Below are 19,393 nucleotides of genomic sequence, written 5' to 3'. Positions count from 1 at the left end.
TTCGGTTCTTCTGCAATTCAGTCTATTTGCATATTAGCTTTTTATTATATAGGATGCTTCTCCCTTCCTCTCTGAAATTAATAAAAAAATATTTTAAAAATAAAATAAAGGTTTTAAGCTGGAGCAAAAGCAAAAAGCTGTGCAGAGAATAAAGAACACTAGACTGGGAATTCTATATCCCTTTATCTATCACTGTATTAGTGCCATAGCTATCATGTGGGTGACAATCATCACGTTTTTAACTTGGAAATTGAGTAATTGAATAAGATAATGCCTTAGGTTGTTCCCACTTTAAAGTTCCGTGGTTTTGTTATTCTGCTGCCAACGACTATGTGATAGTTATGGTACAACTAGAGGCCCGGTGCACAAAATTTGTGCTCTTGGGGGGGGGTCCCCTCAGCCTGGCCTACACCCTCTTGCAATCCAGGAGCCCTCTGGGGATGTCCAACTGATGGCTTAGGCCTGCTCCACACCAGCAGTCAGACATCCTTAGCACTGCCATGGAGGCGAGAGGGGCTCCTGCCATCACCACTGCACTCGCCAGCCATGAGCACAGCTTCTGGCACACTGACCACCAGGAAGCAGTTCCTGCATTGAGTGTCTGCCCCCTGGTGGTCAGTGCGCATCATAGCAACTGGTCATTCTGCCGTTTGGTCAATTTGCATATTAGCCTTTTATTATATAGGCTATTTAAAAAGGTATGAAACTTGATTCCTGCTTTGTTAACTACTGGGCAAGACTTGAGTAGCTAAAGAGGATTGGAAAGGGCATTTTAGACACTTGGACCCAACTCAAGAGGACAAAAAAAAGTGAGCAATCAGACTCACTACAAACTTGGAGACAAGTTCATAGTGTCTGGTTAGAGTAAAAGTATTAATGTTAGAAAGCTAGATTAGGTCGAGTTCTGTGGAGAACCCTGAATGTCAAGCAGTTGACAAGCACTTTATAAGCATTTGGCAGCCATTGGAGTATGTTGAGCAGGGAAGCATATTGTAACATCAAAAGGCATCATCAAAGAAAAATACAGACACTCCTCAACTTACAATAGAGTTATATCCCAATAAACCTATTATGAGTTGAAAAGATCATAAATAAAAAATGCATTTAACACACCTAACCTACCTTAGCCTAGCCTACCTTAAATGAGTTCAGCACACTTACATTAGCCTACACTTAGGCAAAATCATCTTGCTGTCACTGCCCAGCATCATAGAGAGTATTGTACCACATATTACTAGCCCAGGAAAAGATCACAACTCAAAATTCAAAGTGCAGTTTCTGCTGAATTTGCACCAACATAAAAGTGTAAGTCTAAACATAGTAGGTAGGTTCTATACTTACAGTGTAATTGAAAATCACTGGCCAAAAGTTGACAAAGCTAATATTTTATAAATTTTGGAATCTTATTAAAATATACAATTCCAATATTCAGGAGAGAAGGAATTCCTAGCTATTTAGGCTGTGTCTGTATAACATTGCTTTAAAGAGCAAAAGGAATACTAAAATAACCCCATTTTTATATGGGTTATTTGAATGAATTCCAAGTTATTTTAAAATTCAGGCAAAAAAATTTGCATATGTAGACTCAGCTTAAGTTCTGAGTTTTCATTATGTAAAGCTTTCAAGCAGACAAGCGGGAATGTTTATCACTGAGAACCAGTGTGACCCTACCCACTGGGCCTGCTCACATTATTGGTGTTGCACATGTGGGCCAAAGAGAATGGTCTTGGGGATAGTGCAAAGTATTACATTCATCAGGGCTAGTCAGTGAAATGTGAAAAACTCAAATGCACTTGGAATCATTTGAAACTTTTAAAAAATAATATAAAAGGATGTTTGTTGGTTTGTTTGCTTGTTTTCCTAGACCATTGACCTGTTGGCTTGCAAATAATATGTATGAATCTATGTGTTTCCTTCCAGGGTCTTTCTTCCCTGACTTCAAGCCCTCTGAAACAGTTTTTAAAATAGCATTTTGGCTCGGATACCTAAACAGCTGCATCAACCCTATTATATACCCATGCTCCAGTCAAGAGTTTAAAAAGGCCTTTCAGAATGTCTTGAGAATCCAGTGTCTCCGCAAAAAGCAGTCTTCCAAACGGGCCCTGGGATACACCCTGCACCCGCCCAGCCACACCTCGGAGGGGCAGCACAAGGACCTGGTGCGCATCCCCGTGAGCTCAGGAGAGACCTTCTATAAGATCTCCAAGACAGATGGGGTCTGTGAATGGAAGTTTTTCTCTTCCTTGCCTCGTGGATCTGCCAAGATTACAGTGTCCAAAGACCAATCAGCCTGCACCACAGCCCGGGTGAGAAGTAAAAGCTTTTTGCAGGTCTGCTGCTGCATGGGGCCCTCGACCCCCAGCCATGGAGAGAACTATCAAATTCCAACCATTAAGATCCACACCATCTCCCTCAGTGAAAACGGGGAGGAAGTCTAGAGGACAGGAAAGGTCAGAAGGAAGGGGGGATAATCTTAGGCATGTTCATTCTTCCTGGATGACAAGACAGAACCCTCCAACCAGGGACCATCTGGGAATGGGTGGGGGAGGAGACCAACTCTTGGGCAGTGGGTAGGGCTCAGGGAGGAGGGAGGATGTCACACGGCCATGCCGTTCAAAATGAGGATAAACAGCACGTCCTTGAGGGTAATGCTCTCTGGGGCATCCTCTGAGCCCGCTCTCTACGTCTGACCCCTTCATTGAAAAACACCATGGGAAACAGAATTTCATGCACCATCCAAAAGTCTATAAATATAGGATTATGATTTCATCATGAATATTTTCAGCACACACTCTAAGTTTGGAGCTAGTTCTCGATGGAGTGAGGGGATTTTATTTTCAGGCTAAACCTATTGACAGCGGTGTTGGATATTTACAGGGTGAGGGCCTGGAGAGGAAGAGCCTTAAGATGGTGGCTGATACTCATTATTTTTAGAGCAAGTTTTACACTTCATTTCTGATACATCCAGTGTCTCAGCTTGGGTTAAACTTGACAGTGAGATTTACCTTTTTTGGGGACTTGACCAGCTACTTTTCCTGATTCCCTAAGGAGGAAGGTGAGGGGCACGCATGTCTCTGCACTAAAGTAGGCACATCCTTTAGGCTTGGGTCTAGAGCAGGGGTGGGCAAACTTTTTGACTCGAGGGCCACAATGGGTTCTTAAACTGGACCGGAGGCCGGAACAAAAGCATGGATGGAGTGTTTGTGTGAACTAATATAAATTCAAAGTAAACATCATTACATAAAAGGGTACGGTCTTTTTTTTTTTTTTTTTTTTTTAGTTTTATTCATTTCAAATGGTCTAGAGTGTGTTGAAAGAACCAGCCAGTGAAAGGATGGTTTTTCCTATTGGAAGACAGTGGAGATGAGGGTAATTTTTTCAACTTAACTACTGTGGACAAAATTCCATTAAGCAGTTCCTAGATCAGATGGAGGAAGTCTTCTCATGTAAAGTATTTAAAGATCAAAAGGTTGGGGTGGAATGGGTGCTAATTTCATGCTAAATTAGAGGGCTGCAAAATTACTCTACAGCCTCTTTGACATGGCCTAGAAAGATCTTTCTAGACAAATCACTTACCTTTTTCAGAACTCTATTATGAAAAGCCACAGGTGATAATATTTTGAAAGGCACATCTTGATTTCCATTTCTTCTCAGCTGCTTCACTTTTGCATAGTGGATGAGAGCCAAGGTCTCCATGCACCTGTAGAATGTTGGAATGAGCCTTATGATCTAAGTATATCCTTTCTGAAATTTGAGTGACACACACTTATCTTGGGAGCATACTGACTAAAAGCCCATCAATAGCAGGCGTTTGCAAAGAGTTTTTGACAGATGTCCATTTAGTCTGGTAAAAGATCCAGTATCCCATTCACTTCATTTATTTCCACTTTCTTCAGGCAACATGCTATTTTTTGGTTTTTGTCTACCAAATTTTGGTAAACCTTAATAACTCAGTATACCTACTAAATATGAAGATGGTAATTATATGTTAAAATTAAAATATTTTTCATATTTCACAGTAAGAATTTAAAATAATATTTATGGTTTTGAAATAATTATTGACAAGAATCACTGGTCTAAAACTACTTATCATTTCAGTGTCCTCTTTCCCCATATTTGGGTAATTCCCTCTAAAAATTTTGAAGTAGAATGTAGCCGTTATTTAAACCTTCAAGGCAAAATAGTAGCCAACATCATCTATTTCTTCTTCCCTTGCAGCAAAATGATAATTTCCTTAAATCCTTCTGAAAGGCTAATACCTGCGCATACTGTCATGGAGGGAATGTTTGTATGTGGACTGGATTTGGTTGTTGGTTGTGTTTGTACATAGAATATTACCACTTTCTCACCTCTTTCTGGAGAGTGTCTTCTTGCCGACCGGATAGACATTCTGCCTTGTGCTCATAAATTGGATTCTGGCATTAGATGTTGGCTGGATTTTTAGGCTCTTCTGGTCTTTCTGCATGGCCCACAACAGCTCTACCAGATGTGGTTGTCCTATTATGGATGTAGGCACCAGGGAAGGATGTGAATTTGCAAACTTCGCTCCTTTTCTACCTTAATAGGAAAAATAAGTTTCATTATTGAGAAGAACTTCTTTTAGAATCTGAATTTTAAAAAACACTCTGGCCAGGCTTCCTCTTCCACGAACAAAATCCCCATGAAAGAATGGTAACAGCTTTTCCTCAGCAAAATATGCCTCCATGTTTGAGATGATCTTTAAACTGCATTACTGACGAATTTAAATATTAGATATTTAAATTTAAGTTTAAGATGATCTTTAAACTGCATTACTGACGAATTTAAATATTAGATATTTAAATTTAAGTTTAAGATCACCAGAAAACTAGCATTAATGCCAGTGCTAATCAAAATAAACAACTAGAAAATCTTTCCATCATCAGACAAAAGCCATGACAATTGTGTTCATGCAAAATGATCCATAAATAATTGTCTGCTGCACTCTTCTCCAACCCACTCCCTCCAGGGAGGTAAACTTTAACATTTTTTTCCTTTCCCATAATATGGTATTATGTATAAACACTCCAATTTTACAAGAAATTAATAATGTCACCCAAGACTTAGCCAAAGTGGGATAACAATAGCCAAGATATTTTTTATTCACCCACAAAAAATCTCTGTACCTTTGAGCATGCCAAAAACTATCTAAAATTGTCACGGTTAAACAAATGGTGGTCATATTTATACTTACATGTTTACTGCATCTACTTGGAGTTTGAAGAATTTGCCCAGGGCAACAGGGGTCAGAATGTCTTCTCTAATGTGTTATGAAAAGCAGCTGCTTTGGGATTGTCTCCGCAGCACAAAAAGTCAGCTTGACATAATGGGACAGGCAAAACCCGATTTCTTCCGCAATTCAAATTGCATGCATTAAGAGAGACCTTGACTCTCTTTTCTCAAAAGTGTCCCCAAATGTTTGCAAGGATTTCAGGAAAGCATTTTACTTGTCACAGTTTTCTTCCTTTCGCCTCTGTTGTGTCTCATCCGAGACCGCTCCTGCCTGTAATCACTCAGTGTGTGCTAAACTCTCCAAAATATTGAGGCTTGTAACTCTCTCACCACCCACTTGAATTGGTCCATCCATGGTAGACAGTGGTATTTGGGTAAATAAATATTTTCTTAAGGCTTTTTTGTGAAGTGCTACTGTGTAACAGGCATTACCAGGGCATTTTTGTATCCATTGTCTCTAAACCTCGTAGCAATTCCACAATTTCAAAAATATTCACATTTTTTAGATTAAAACCTGATAGTTGAGAGTGATTAAGGACTGGCTCAAAGCCAAGGAGGAATCATGATTCAATCCTGGTTCTCCCTAACACTTAAGTCTGCATGTTGTTGTTTTTCCCCCACAGTACCCCTGCCTCATGAATAGTGGGGGTAAAAGTCCCCAAGTCAGGACCGGCTATGCTAAGGATGCTAAGCCATACCCGAACTTTTTAATGCTTTGTTCCCTTGGGATTTTCTTGCCAATTAACTTTGATAAATATGCTGCCAAATATTCATTCCAGCCAAAACCAACAAATAGCAGGTCATAAATGAAAGGGTTTGGCGTCTATAATTCTAACTATCAGACTGCACCACTTTCCTAGGGATCACTGCCTGGAATGTTACTCAGGCCTTGCAAGGAGAACAAATTGTATGAAATTGGGAGAAGATGGGCATATAAGAGAATGCAGAAGAGGCTGCTGCATTGGCCTAGAATAGCAAAACACATGTGTGTGTATGAAATACATTGCATAGGGTACCGGCGTTATTGACTACCAACCACAGTTAATTGGCACACTTTTGGGAAATATATCATTTTTTAAACTAAATAAAAACAAATATGACATCACTTTTATCAACTGTATTCCAACAATTTTGTTTTTTTAGTTTGAGAAAGAGAAAATAAATTATAGGTATTTCACCAGGATTGCACAGAGCTCAGAGAATGTGTCAAATATGTGAATGTCATATCCGTCACGATGGGGCTCTGGTTCAGAATGCTGATCTCCAGGTAGCCAGAGACCTGGGCAAATTTTGAAGATGGGGAATCGGTTGGCAGCTATGGCTACTTATTAGATGGCCTCCCCTGAGTCCTGGATTTCCTTTCTTAAATGAACACTTGATGTCCTGAGTGTCCGGCCTCCCCACCCCTTCATAGTGAGCCATCATGCAGGCCCAGTAGGTTTCCTGCTTGTAGCCTGAAAGAACATTTTAAGACCTATTTGCTTGGGAGGGTAATTATTCAGTCTTTAATCACAGCTACTTAATCACAGCTTGACACACATTTTCACTTGCTTCTGGGGCTGGTTCTGCTCAGGTCCTCTTGCCAAAAGAGATGCTGCCTCTGCCTACGTGTTGACTTAATTAAGGGAAGAGCTCTGCTTATCAGCAAAGGGAGAAGGGAGCCCAAGTGCATGGAAGGTAAACTCTGCAAGCGAAGCAGGGTGTTGAAATAGAAGGCAGAGGTGGTAACTATGGAGACAACATCAGATGTATGCTCACCTGTTACTCTGATTTCTTTTTACACTACTAGGACTTTTAACCATGAAACCACCTGCACACAGCTCCGGTTAAGCTAGTTGGAACACTGTTGGCAACTGCTCCTTGTCTACAAAGTGTGCTGTGGAGTAGGCCACCATCTTCAAAAAGCAATGGCAGTAGTGGCCTTCTGGCCTCCAAAGTCCCTGCAAGATGGCTGTTGTAGGGCTGGGCTGGCAAAAGCAAGTCAGGATTTCAACAGAGGACAGCGGCCCCTAGCCAGTGCTCCTATCAGCGTTACCTCATTCATGCTCCCCAGACCCAAATGTCACGGGGGCTGAGGATGGACCTTATCTGCCCTGTGCAGGAAAATGCCATCTCTCCTTTGCTCTTGCAACACAGATTACTGAGTCCCCACCCAAAAGGAAGGTTATGGCATCGGGGAGGGGGCTGTTGAGGAGAAAGAAAATTTACCATGGATATTCTCAAAGCAGGATGGATGGTTCAGGAACACGTTACTGCAAGTGATAAGCAAGGAACTGCCCTAAAGCTATGCATATTCATTTTCTCTTTCCTTTTTGTGTAACTGCGGAGTTATTACACTGCTTTCCCTCCATGCCATAGTCCACATTGCCACCTTATCAGCTAGAAATGATTATTGCTAAACACTGAAAAATTCAGACTTAATTGGATCAAAAAAATCTAAGAGCAAATGTATACTGTATCTGGAGAAAAAAATAATAAATATGCTGACCTATTAAAAAGCCTGAATAATAGTAGGTACATTCAGATGCAATATTAAATAAGTGAAGATAGAAAATCCCAATATCAGTTTAATGTTTCCTCCCATTTGTACACTACTTCATACCTTTTATAGTACTTCTGCCTATCTCAAGTCATTCCTGAGTATTATTCCATAATACAGGGTATCTGCACTTAACATATGAAGGAATGAGGGTAGAGGAGTAGGGAGAGGTTTAAGGATTTCTTTGAACCAAATCCAGCCTCTGACTCGTTTGTCCATGAGCCTTCACTATCTCCAAGGCCCATTGTGTTTCTTGAAACCCTGACTTTCATGCTCACTAATTCATCTCTAGTCCACATTTCAGCTGTTTGTACCTTCTCTCCTCGTATAGCTCAGCAGCTGTGCAGTACAAGATTGTTCTAGGGACTGAGTGCATATTTGTCTATGCTTCTCTCATTGGCTAAAAAGCAAGCTGATGTAATTCTGCTCTTTCTCCCTAGATAGTCAACAGCAAAGCTAAGGAAATAAGCAGGGCAGGGAGCTCTTGTCTTGCTCAATGGGGTGACACATAAGGTAAAGCCAGCAGTGATTGACACCTTAGGGACCTCAGGAATGCAAAGGTCCCAAAGGGAATCTCAAGGCCCTCCTTTCCCAGGGGGTCCGAGAATCATCGTATACAACCTGATGATCACTGTCAGCAAACTGCTCACTTCCTCTCCTGCACTAAATGCACTTGGCATGAAACATACAGAGAGGCACAGACGGTTCCTAGCTAATGAGCTGGGTGTGTTCCAAGCTCATCTATTGCAAGTCAAGAATGCATTCTTCCAAGAGGCATTGCTAGAAATGGGGGAGAGGAAGGATGTTCTCAGATGAACTAAAGAATAAAGATCTATTTAAGGGATACCTGAGGCCGGAATACTTTTTCTGTACATAGCTAGGCATTTGGGCATTGTGGAGCCATACCATCTCTGTAACACATGCTGCTTTGCTTAATTTCCTTTTTTGAGTGCGGGGCGGGGGGGGGGGGGGGGGGGGGACAATCCTCTAAAAATGTAGAAACCAGTCTTAGTTCACAGGCATGGGCCAGATAAAATCCATGGACTGTAACTTGCCATCCCTGATCTATACAATTGCTAGCTTACACTTTTATGAATATAATGCTAAGCAGATTTTGGTGTTCAGCAAACATCTTTTTTTTTTAATATGCCATTGATACATCTCCACTTGACTAGCTCAATGTTCCCAACCTGCATGAGTTGTTAGGTATAAAGTGACAAGCTCATAATCAGCGGTGGGATTGGCTCCATATCACCTGTCCACCCAAAAGATACACTTAGTCTATCATTGTGACTTTCTACATAGGCGTCAGGATAAGAGGGAAGCACCCACCACCCCCTCCACTGTGGTATTTTGTAGAACAGCAAGTCAGCAGAATCCCAAGGGAATCCTTGGAGATCTCTCAACTCTTCACCTCGTTGGCAAAATCCCCCAGCACATCCTGGCTGACCCTGAGAGTAGCAACAACCAGTAGGTGCCATTTGACCAGGGCTGATGTGGAGTCCCTCCCAGACTTCGAACCCTGCTGAAGCAATTCCCAGAAGCCTTCAGGCCAAGTGTGGCTCTGGGAAGGCCTCCTGACCACAGCCCCCTGCACTAGGGCCTTGGAGAGTGTGCCCTGGAGCTCATTACAAAGTGGGGCACAGAAAGAGGTGCTGGGAGAGGGATGTCTTCCCAAAGACAAATAGGTAGTAGTTCTAGGAGGTCTCTTCTCCTCCTCATTTTCCTTCTTTTCCTATTTATCCTTTTGATTTAAGGCTGAAATTGCTTAACTTGACTTGAAATGGCATTACTATGAGGCAATGAAGCCATATTTCTCTGAGCTAGTGCTTTCTTGGAGGGACCTGTTCCCTGTTCTCTCTCCAGTGCTAATGGGCCATGAAGGAGAGGAAGACATTCCAGGTTAGAAACAAGGTGTTATGTTCCCGGACCTGGGGCAGGTATCTGCAATGTTAGGAGATGCAACTCTCCCGCAGGGCTCAGGGTGAGGCCTGGAGTAGTAATGGGTGCAGGACTGACATGAAAGAACATGGAAGGACTGAGGCCAGTAGTAGCACCACTGTCCACGCAAAACACAGAAAGGAAGGCTTGGGCCACCTCGGTGTGGCAGCTTCCCTTCTGCTGCCCGCTGTCTGTCTTGCTTCTTTCCCTTCTATCTCCTTTCCTTACCTTTTCCTCTCTCTCAATAATTCCAAACTCCACTTCTTGCCAAACTTATAGGCAGTGAGTGATTTGGGGGTGGGATGCCCTTACTCCTGTGGGTGCCATTTCCCGTGGGATAGAGAGTGCCATGCATAACCCTAGGTGATAAGGCCGAGTTTCCCTCAGACCCTTCATCCCCTCCCCACATCAGGCATTAGGCCTGATGCTACAAGCTGGCCCTTTTGCCCCTCCCCCCCACAGCCTCCAGGGATGCAGGTAAGGTGAAGGCAGCTCAAGGTCCTTCCCAAGGGTTTTCACCCTCTGCCCACATTGCTGTCTTTCTGCTTTTTACTGTTAGTTCCAAATGAAAGATACAAACACATGAGCAGCCACATATTAAAAAGAGCTGGTAGTCAGGAGTGGTGTCTGGCCCCTCACTGGAGTGCACCTCTTCTTACCAGTCAACTCTCACTCCCTGACAACTTACAACCCTCTGACAATTTACCAAGCCCCACGAAGTCACCTTCTCTTTCTCTTCCTCTTCATCCTTCATCTCTCGTCTTTGTGGCTTTTCCCTTTCACTTCCCCATAGGTTCTTCAAAGCCTGGATAGATCTCATAGAGTCAAGTTGGTTCCAGGTCAGCATTAAGCAGTGCTAACCTGATGCCCAGACCTCATCTGGGTGAAAGGTTCCTTCTTCCTGGTGCTCCTGCTCTGTTTACGGCCCACCTGCTCCCGGGACTCATTCACAGACTCCCTCTAGTCTCTCATCATATCCAGGAGCCTCACTACCCCAAGCAAAGGGTCGTCTCCTCCCACATGTGCTCCTGCTTTTGCTGCCACAGCCCCTGCATTTGGAATCCCTTGTATCAGTGTGCTCGGGCTGTCCTGGCCAACCACCACCGGCTGGGGCTTCAACAGCAGAGTTTATTCTCACAGTTCTAGAGGCTGGAAGCCTAAAGTCCAAGTGTCAGCAGGTTGCTCCTCCTGAGGCCTCTCTCTTTGGCTTGCAGATGGCTGTCTTCTCCCCATGTCCTCACATGGCCTTCCCTCTGTGTGTCTGTGTCCTAATCTCCCCTTCTTATAAGGACACCAATCAGATTGGATCACGGCCCATCCCGATGACCTTATCTTAACCTTAATCACCTCCTTAAAGGTCCTATCTCCAAATACAGTCACGTTCTGAGGCGCAAGGTGTTAGGATAGCAACACATAAAATCTGGGGACTCACAATTCAAACCGTAACAATTTCCTCCCCACTCTCCTTTTAGCTCATAAAAATTTATCCACAGGTCAGATGTTTAAATTCAGTCCTTCCTGAATCCTGTCTCCAAATAGCCACAGCAATTGTCTGTAAAATGCATCTGGCAACCAATGGTGCATTTTACTGTGATCTTTCTGTCGTTTTTAAAAATCTGTATTTTTCTCCCTTTTAAGTTTACTTTATACTGTAGCTACATATGTCTATCTTCTCAACTAGATTAAAACTAGGAAGGGCAGAAACAGTCAAATTGTTTTGTATGATCATAGCAATCCTCAGCACCTGGGTGGTCATATGCGGGCGTGCACGTACAGTGCGATTGAAACTTCGTGGCCCGTGTGCAGAAATCGGTATTTTGTGGAAGAGCCACACTCAAGGGGCCAAAGAGCTCCATGTGGCTTTCGAGCCGCAGTTTGCCGACCACTGGCCTAGACCATGAGAGCAAGGTGAGACAGAGCCAAATGGGATCAGGAACCAATGTCAGAATCCAGGCCTGGGAGATGGGTCACCAAGGAGCACATGGGAGGCTGTATCACCACAAGTCCCCATCTGGCAATGGGTGAGTTGTCTAGAGTACATCAGCTTCAGTCCAATCTAGAAATGAAAAGAGGAGAAATCATGTGACAAGGCAGGGCCTACAAAAGTATAAAGTGTATTGAGGCCAAAGCCATCCAAAAACAGGTTTGAATGAGTGTAGCAATGGTTTATTGATTTATAAAAAAAACACACACAAACATGCAAAAAAAAAAAAATTGCCTTTCTTCCTCACTCTGGTCCCCATTTCTTTTGCTAAACCCAGCCTTATCTTTCATAATGAAAAGATTTCAGCTCGGCAGCTTGGCTAATTAATGTCTCAAGGGTTGGGAGGCCTTTGCTTGGCCCATTAATCAAATGCTGAGCATCGGGTTGAATGCTTCTCATCCACAGTGCCGCTCCCACCCAGGCACTGTGTCAGAGCAGAGAGATTGTCATCGTAAAGAGCAGGGAAAGAGGGAGCATTGGAGGTGGGGAGGTGAGTGAGCAGCTTTAATCAAAAATAAAAATGCCCACATTTAGTTTGATAAGTAACAAGAATATTAAAAAGTAACCCATAAAGTACTTTAAAGAGCAAAACAAGCAAGTATGATAAATATTTAAATAACAATTTATTGTTAGTTTTCTACCTATATTTTTAAAGAGGGTAAACATTTATTAGGGAGCAATTGAATTAAAAAATAGGGTCTCATGCTTGCTTTTGTCTCCAGCAGCTCAGCAGACCCTCTGCCTCCCTTTTCTGAATGTCACACTCAACCCTGATACTTAAACTTCAGCACATGAGTGCTGACATTCTGCAACAGAAATTTCGTTTCAGCTTTTCAAGCCTGAATCCAAACACATGCTAAATGCGTCAGATGTAGAGGAAAGAAAATGGTTCATTTTTGTCTCTGGGGAATAAAGTCCCCGAAGCCCACTCTCCAGTATTGCACACCTCTTCCATCCAGTGTTGCAGAAGAGGAAGCAAGCGTGCTCCAGACAACGCACTGTGATGAGGGTCAAGTCCAAAGAGGAAGAAATGACAGTTTTGGAGCATCTACTATGTGCCAAGCCCTTTGCACATTTGATAGGGTGAAATGGAAGATTTTACAGTCACATTTACAAAGGAAAGATTTTCACAAGGAACCCATACAGTGATATGAGTGTGAGAAGAAGAAAGACAGTAACATCTGTAGGGTGTTAAGGGAAAAGTTGAGCCTTTGGCGTATCTAGTCTTGGAGTTCACCTGTACTGGTCACCTGGCCTGCTGAACCCTTGGCCTGACCTTAACCAGCTCTACCCAGGGCCAATCAGCAGAAGGGACCTTGAGAGATCTTGTAAGTGGTGATGTAGGAAGAGCAGTGGCCTAGAAGCCACATGGCCCGGGCCTCATTTCAGCCCCATCTTTGTGCCTAACTAAGTGACCCGGACAAGTCACTTGACCTCTCTTGGCCCCACTTTTCTTGCCTTTGAAATATAGTAGGCAAATGTAATGGAGTTAAACATATGTAATCATAGTAGACCCCAATCTGCATTATAAGTCAAACATTATTCTAAATCAATTACCTTTAAGGTATCTTAAAGCACTGAAAACTCCACATACAGGAACGACAGAATAAGTCTGTTTTCTTTGTTCATTCTCCTAGTTCAGGTTAATAAATTTCCAAAAGTTGGTCAAGACACAAATTACTCTTTCATTAGAGAGGAAATACTAAATAAATGTTGTGCCATTGCTTGGATGCTATCATTCCTAAATTTAGGGTGCTAGGCACCAAATTTCAATTCTCAGTTATTCCTTCGTTCCCTTCCCCCGACTATGCTCTTTTCTTTGGGTGGGAAATAGCTCTGCCTGAATATTTGTTTTAATTTTTAAAAATCAGACTCACTGTGATACTTTGAAGCTTTCCACCAAGCTCTCTCTCGCTCTCTCTCTCAGATAGCCCAGAACAAGGGCACCCAGGGCTGGTGGTCTTTGTAATCTTTCTTGCCTTGACTACTCACTTGGCATAGGAAGTATTTTGTTATCATGGTTGTTCTATAAAAGACTCTGCATAGAATGCTGTCATAAAGATGTGTGTGTGTCTGTAGAAAGAGAAGTAATTCTGACCATTGGAAAACACTAGAGTATCTGAAACAAAGCTTGGGTCTAAAATCATCTCAGGAAGTAGGGCTGAGCTATGCTGGGCCTGGGTAACTGTAGAAGTCAGTGTTTACAAGATAAAACAGCAAATTCCTAGTCACGACCCATAGGCAGTTTTAATTTTAGCTGGAATTAAAACCCACATCATGAGAGCACCCGCTTTCAGTCTCAGCTCTAGGTTCAAGTGCTGTCGGTGAGAGCCCCAACATTTCGGTGGATCCCTTGAAATGATCTCCAGGGCTCTTCTGGGCAGGTGGCTTGACAGGAAAGTCCATTGTGTGAGCTCAGCCCACCAGGACTCAGTCTGCCTTAGGCTGTCAGCCATACTCTAATGCCTTGTTTGGCAGGGACCTGTCAAATGGTCTCTCGTGACTCAGAATCTCATACTTATTTTAAATGGAGGGGAAAAGTTACTTTCAGGGATGAGGTTCTTGGCCCAACTCTGCTTTGTATAAACACAGCCTATGTCTATTTCAGTCTTCTGGGTTTTGAGAAGCAACTGCTGAGTTGTGGCAAAGGGTGAACTGGTTGGTGTTGACCCAAATTAAAAGGAAGAGTTTTCCTTTCTTGCAGCGCTGGAAGAAGGGAGACAGCATCATCGCCTAGGGAACAGAATGTGACTGGCCTGGAAAACAGGGAAATGAGTGTGGGCTTCAATTTACAAAGAACCAGCTCTACCAAAGTCTAAACTTGTAGAAATGGAGACGTTGTGTCTGGAGTAAGAGTTTTTACTCTACGGAAGGATAACATTTGGGTCATGTTGATGCATGATGCTGTGTATGTGAAAACCATTGATGTAATTCATTACAGGTCATTCTGCCTTGATTTTGAAGGGACAGACAACCATTACACGCAGCCTGGTGTATGCCCACGGGTGCTGTCCTTACCACCCAGCAAGAAGGGTGTCCAGCCCAGCCTCTTTCCTGCTACCCACTGTCAGGAGCCTGTATGTCCACGTGGATGTACTTTTTATCAAGCATTCATCTAAGACACAAATCTAACTTATTACTATTGTCAATGCTGGGACAACAGTGATTTAAGGAGTAACTGTGAATATAAATTTTTTGAGAGTCAGCTACCCCCTATTGTGTCCCTCAAATTCTAGCATATTCACAGAAGTAAACAAACAAACAAACAAAAAAACCATGCTGCAAAACAAAATCACCTTCTGCCAAGGGAAGCTGCCATAACACACAGTGGGTCTTTCACTCATTTATCCATCTGTGTTATCAGTAAGGGCTCCAGGCACAGGTCTCGAGAGTGGAGGACAATGATGGACACATGTTCTTCATGACCAAGGCTCCTGTGGTCTGTGGAGAGCGCAGGCAAATCAATAATTATAGCAGAGAGTGGTAAGTGTTGTCTCGTGGGAGTTTGGTGGAAGGCACCCACCAGCCTTGGAGTCAGCCTTCCCAAAAATAGTGACCTCTGAGTTGGATCCTGGAAGACAGAATGGAGTGGGACAGAAGGAGCTTCTCCAATCAAGGAAGGAGTGAACCTCAGGCATGTGCTAGTTTTGCCACCTCCTCGTTCTGTTGGGGCACGCGGAAGTCAGTCTTGCTTACATGGATGGCCACTTGGCTTTGCAAACCTCATCCCTCAAGTTCCCTTCAGACCAACCACACCTGCTTTCCTCCTCACTCTTTTGTTTTGTTTTGTTCTTTTCCAATGAAGAATCAAGGACGAGCCAATAAATGATGAATCCAGGGGTTTTTCTGACAAAGCTCCCATGTTCAGCTTGGCTGAACACAGAAAAATTTATTTCTTTCTCATCATGCAAAAAACATTTGCTTCAACAAAAAGTGGCTCACTCATAAGAACAAACAAATGTTTTGGAAGTCTTAATACCCAAATCTTATGTGCTACTATTTAACGTGTTTAAAAATTGAGAAATTGTTTTTTAGTGAGAAAACATTGTGCAGTAAGCTTTAAGAGAAAGAGTATTTTCCCTACAAAAAATCTAGAAAGTAATTGTATCATTCCAGTACCCCAAAGGCTGGCTAGCTCATAGTCCATCACTGAAGGGTCAGTATCTTTGCTGTCAGAGCGAAGGGTGCCTATCACAGCTCCAATGCAGCAGAGGTGATGGGAGAAACGGAAACAAAAGTGAGGGCCTTGGAGTTGCTCCTTTACAATCAACTAGCAGTTAGGAAGGATGTGGCAAATTTGGAGGCTTGTTTTGTCTTTGAAATTAAAACTGTATTTTAGTAAATCCAGTTGATGCCATTTAAACATGAACCCTGTGCCATTTCCTGGCTTACTGCAGCTTTTCTGTTCTCTCACCATTAGATCTGTTCAAAATAGGAACGTGGCATTTCCATGTTTCCAGAAAAGCCAATGTGAGCTGACTGGCCACATTTGCTGTGATGGTTTTCCTAGAGCCCTTATGATTGTTGTGACAAATAAGATCCTTGTAACGTACAATTTCTAACTATACCGTGTTTGTCATCTATGCCCTCCTCCAGGTTTTTGTATTTGGTCAGTTGAGTTGATCTTACCCTGTTCCCTCCATGTTACAGAGTTTAACTGTATCATGCTGAGAGTTTGGTATGTGCTCTATGCTGAAAGAAGAATATTCTCCTGAGTCAGATAAATATGTTCATGTGAGAGAATTGCTATACTTGAATTTGCTGCAGCATTTTGTATTGACGCATATATATGACACCCAGGCTGACGCAATGGCTTCTAAAGCATTTAATGTCTCTTAAATGGACTCAATATCCTTGGAATGTGCTGTTTAAATATTTCTGAATTTTCTACATGCCATTTTTACAGGTCCATTTGTTTATGATGTGATGTGGTAAAGAATCAATCACTTTCGTTGTGTGTGTGTCTGAAGAAAATAAATGTATATATTACTAAGAAGAAGAATAAATTATTGAAAAATATACTTGATGAATCATGCAGCCCACTGTTGAAAAGGAATTTATTTTATTTCTTTAATAAAGTGATTGTTCAAATTATAAGCATTTATATTGTCCTTCTAAATATGGATGCCATAATATTTAAGTGTTGTTCAATCTTGATGTATGTTCAACATTGATATATGTTCAACATTGATGTATGATCTCTAATAAAATATTTTAAACCTCTTTCTTTAAACACATATTGCCCAGTTCTTTAACCACAATCTATTGTTACTCTGTCTGTTGAAAGTGGAGTGGCAGTTGGTGTCTTTAGCCAGCTAAATGGGGCAGGTTGTAAATAAGATATTCAAGTTGGCAGCATTCAGGGTTCAGGTAGGAGCCAAAATACAACTGCATTTAGAGTCAAGGAAAGGTGATAATGAAACTCAGACATACAAAAATTTTGAATGTGTTCAAGGCTGAATGTATTAAGTGACCCAAAACCAAAGCAATAGGTTAGGTGAACTAGTGGTCAGAGAAGGCCATGGGCAACACAGTTCAAGGGGAGTTTTACTGTGGAGATTCTATCTGACCATGACCTCAGAGCCTGGAAGCCCCAGCACCACCACTTTAGCCCCATTCCCTCAATGGGACTCCTTGGCAGTGTGGTGTCATCATTGGGGACAAGACCACTAGAGTCAAATTGTCACAGGTTCCAAATTCTCTCAATCATTCACCACCTAGATGATTTCAACACAGAGATTCCATACTCCTAAAGCTTAGTTCTTTCTTCTAAAAAATAGGGACAAATACTGTATGTCAGTGAGAGGGTTGTGGAGATAATAAAATGAAACAATGCTGCAGCAAATTCAAAGTGTTTAGAAAAGTGCCTGATATCCAGTTAGCACTCAGCAATTACAGGTTGTTCATTTTCTTATTGATCTTGCTGGTTTGGTTGTGGCTGTCATTTTAGCTACCCCTAAAGATAACATTACTTTTCTGGTGATGAAGAATCATTATTTTTTTTACCCAAAGCCCTTAGCATCTAAGTCAAGTAATAGCATCACATCTATACTGATTTGGGTTTTGCCAAATGATGTCAAGTCTTGTGGGTGCTCAGCTGGTCATAATCCAGGCTCAGTTAGCATGACTGTAGCTTCACTCCATGGATCCCCACAAAAGGTGGGGAGTGGCAGGCAGATGGAGGGTGGGAGGGAATCCTAAGATACACAGAAGTTTGCAATTGTCCAGCCTTTGTTTTCATGGAGCTTAAAAGTGGTAAAACTAATTTTTAGACTAATATCATTGGTTTATCCAATGACTTCTCTTTTTAACGTATTTTTTGCTTCAGGTTATAGACTCTGGAAGAGAAAGTAGAGATATTGTTAATGTTAACACTCATTGGTTCCTATGAAGGTAAAAAAAAAATTATTTAAACTATGGCCATAATAACGTTAGGGCCACATCTCTGCTGTGCATTCTACTGTGACTAATGCTGTGGAAAGCCCTGTTCTAACGGGTTCAAATGCATCACCTCATTTAATGTTCATCATCCTATAAGGAAGTGCTAGGAACCAAATTAAGGTGTATTTGGCTGGAAGCAACAGAATACCCATTTAAAAGTGGCTCACATTGTCTTATGTGACACAATTTGTAACACTATCTCATATAATAAAAGGCTAATATGCAAATAGACCAAATGGTGGAACAACCAGAAAAACTGGCCACTATGATATGTGCTGACCACCAAGGGGCATGTTCGGAACATGGCAGGCGTCAGCTGTGACGGGATGGCGGAGCAGGTGAGTGGGGTGCCAGACCAAGGTGGGGCGCTGGTCACTGTCATTGGAGCAAACCTCTTGTGGATACTGAAAATTCTTTGTGCCAGAGCCACTGCTCACACTTGCTGCTGGTGCCCAGTGCCAGTCCCAATCGCTCGGCGCCATCAGTGGGTGCGAGCAGCGGCTGCTGGCCCTGATTGTCCTTAAGGGCTTCTCCACCTCCCCTTGTTCCTGAGGGACAATTAGAGCAGCAGCCACTGCTCACACCCACTGATGGCACCTGCTGCTGGTGCCGACCCCAATTGCTCTGCACCATCAGCGGGTGCGAGCGGGGCCAGTGCTATCAGCACGTAGGAGCTATGGTGGCGGGAGCGGGACTGCCAGCAGACAGGGAACTTGGAGCTGCAGCAGGAGGGGCCGGGCAGGGGAGTGGAGGATGGGCTAAGACCCGCCCCTGTGCCTACTGCAGCCTTGCAGCCCACAGTTCCTTTCAAGGTACACAAATTCATGCACTGGGCCCCTAGTTATCAATAATTTTGCATGAAAACATTTATTTTTGAAAATGCTCTGCAATCAAACTACCTGGGTTTGAATCCTATTCTATGTTTAGTAAATGTTTAGCAGCCAGCTCTCCAGAAAAAAAAAACAACAAAAAAAAACCCAACAACACACAAATAAGCAGAAAAAACAGAGAATTTGCAAATTTGTCAATTCCTGGGGTGTAAATTCTCTTACAATAACACATATCAAGCTACCAACTTGACATCATTGAACATGTGTTGGGGAGAGATGTACACAATCATGTCTCTGGATCCTGTACGAGCCAACATCAGCACCCCACTCCTGCCACTTAGTAGTATGTGGCCTAAGCCTACCTGTATGTTAATTTCCTTATCTATAAAATGAGATAATAGTTACACC

At 42.6% G+C, this 19,393-nt stretch overlaps 1 protein-coding gene across 4 annotated transcripts in view; it reads left to right on the top strand.

Annotated features, from left to right (window-relative positions):
- ADRA1A (adrenoceptor alpha 1A) overlaps positions 1–16,854 on the top strand; it is a 117,754-nt gene extending 100,900 nt beyond the window's left edge. The window contains exons 2-3 of one of the 4 annotated variants that reach the window (XM_070416635.1): positions 1,921–2,306; positions 14,419–16,854. In XM_070416635.1, coding sequence (XP_070272736.1) covers positions 1,921–2,306; positions 14,419–14,451 — 419 coding nt within the window. In that variant the 3' untranslated portion in view covers positions 14,452–16,854. Of the gene's footprint in view, positions 1–1,920; positions 2,451–12,436 lie in introns of all 4 variants that reach the window. The other 3 variants (XM_070416634.1, XM_070416633.1, XM_070416636.1) reach the window with 3 other exon arrangements.
- The last annotated feature ends 2,539 nt before the right edge of the window (positions 16,855–19,393 follow it).

The sequence above is a fragment of the Myotis yumanensis genome, unplaced genomic scaffold (genome assembly GCF_028538775.1).
Source record: "Myotis yumanensis isolate MYYU_CA2020_CCGP unplaced genomic scaffold, mMyoYum1.0.hap1 SCAF_5, whole genome shotgun sequence".
Classification (NCBI taxonomy): Eukaryota; Metazoa; Chordata; class Mammalia; order Chiroptera; family Vespertilionidae; genus Myotis; species Myotis yumanensis.
The sequence above is the reverse complement of the archived record's forward strand: the minus strand, read 5'-3'. Positions and strand labels throughout refer to the sequence as shown.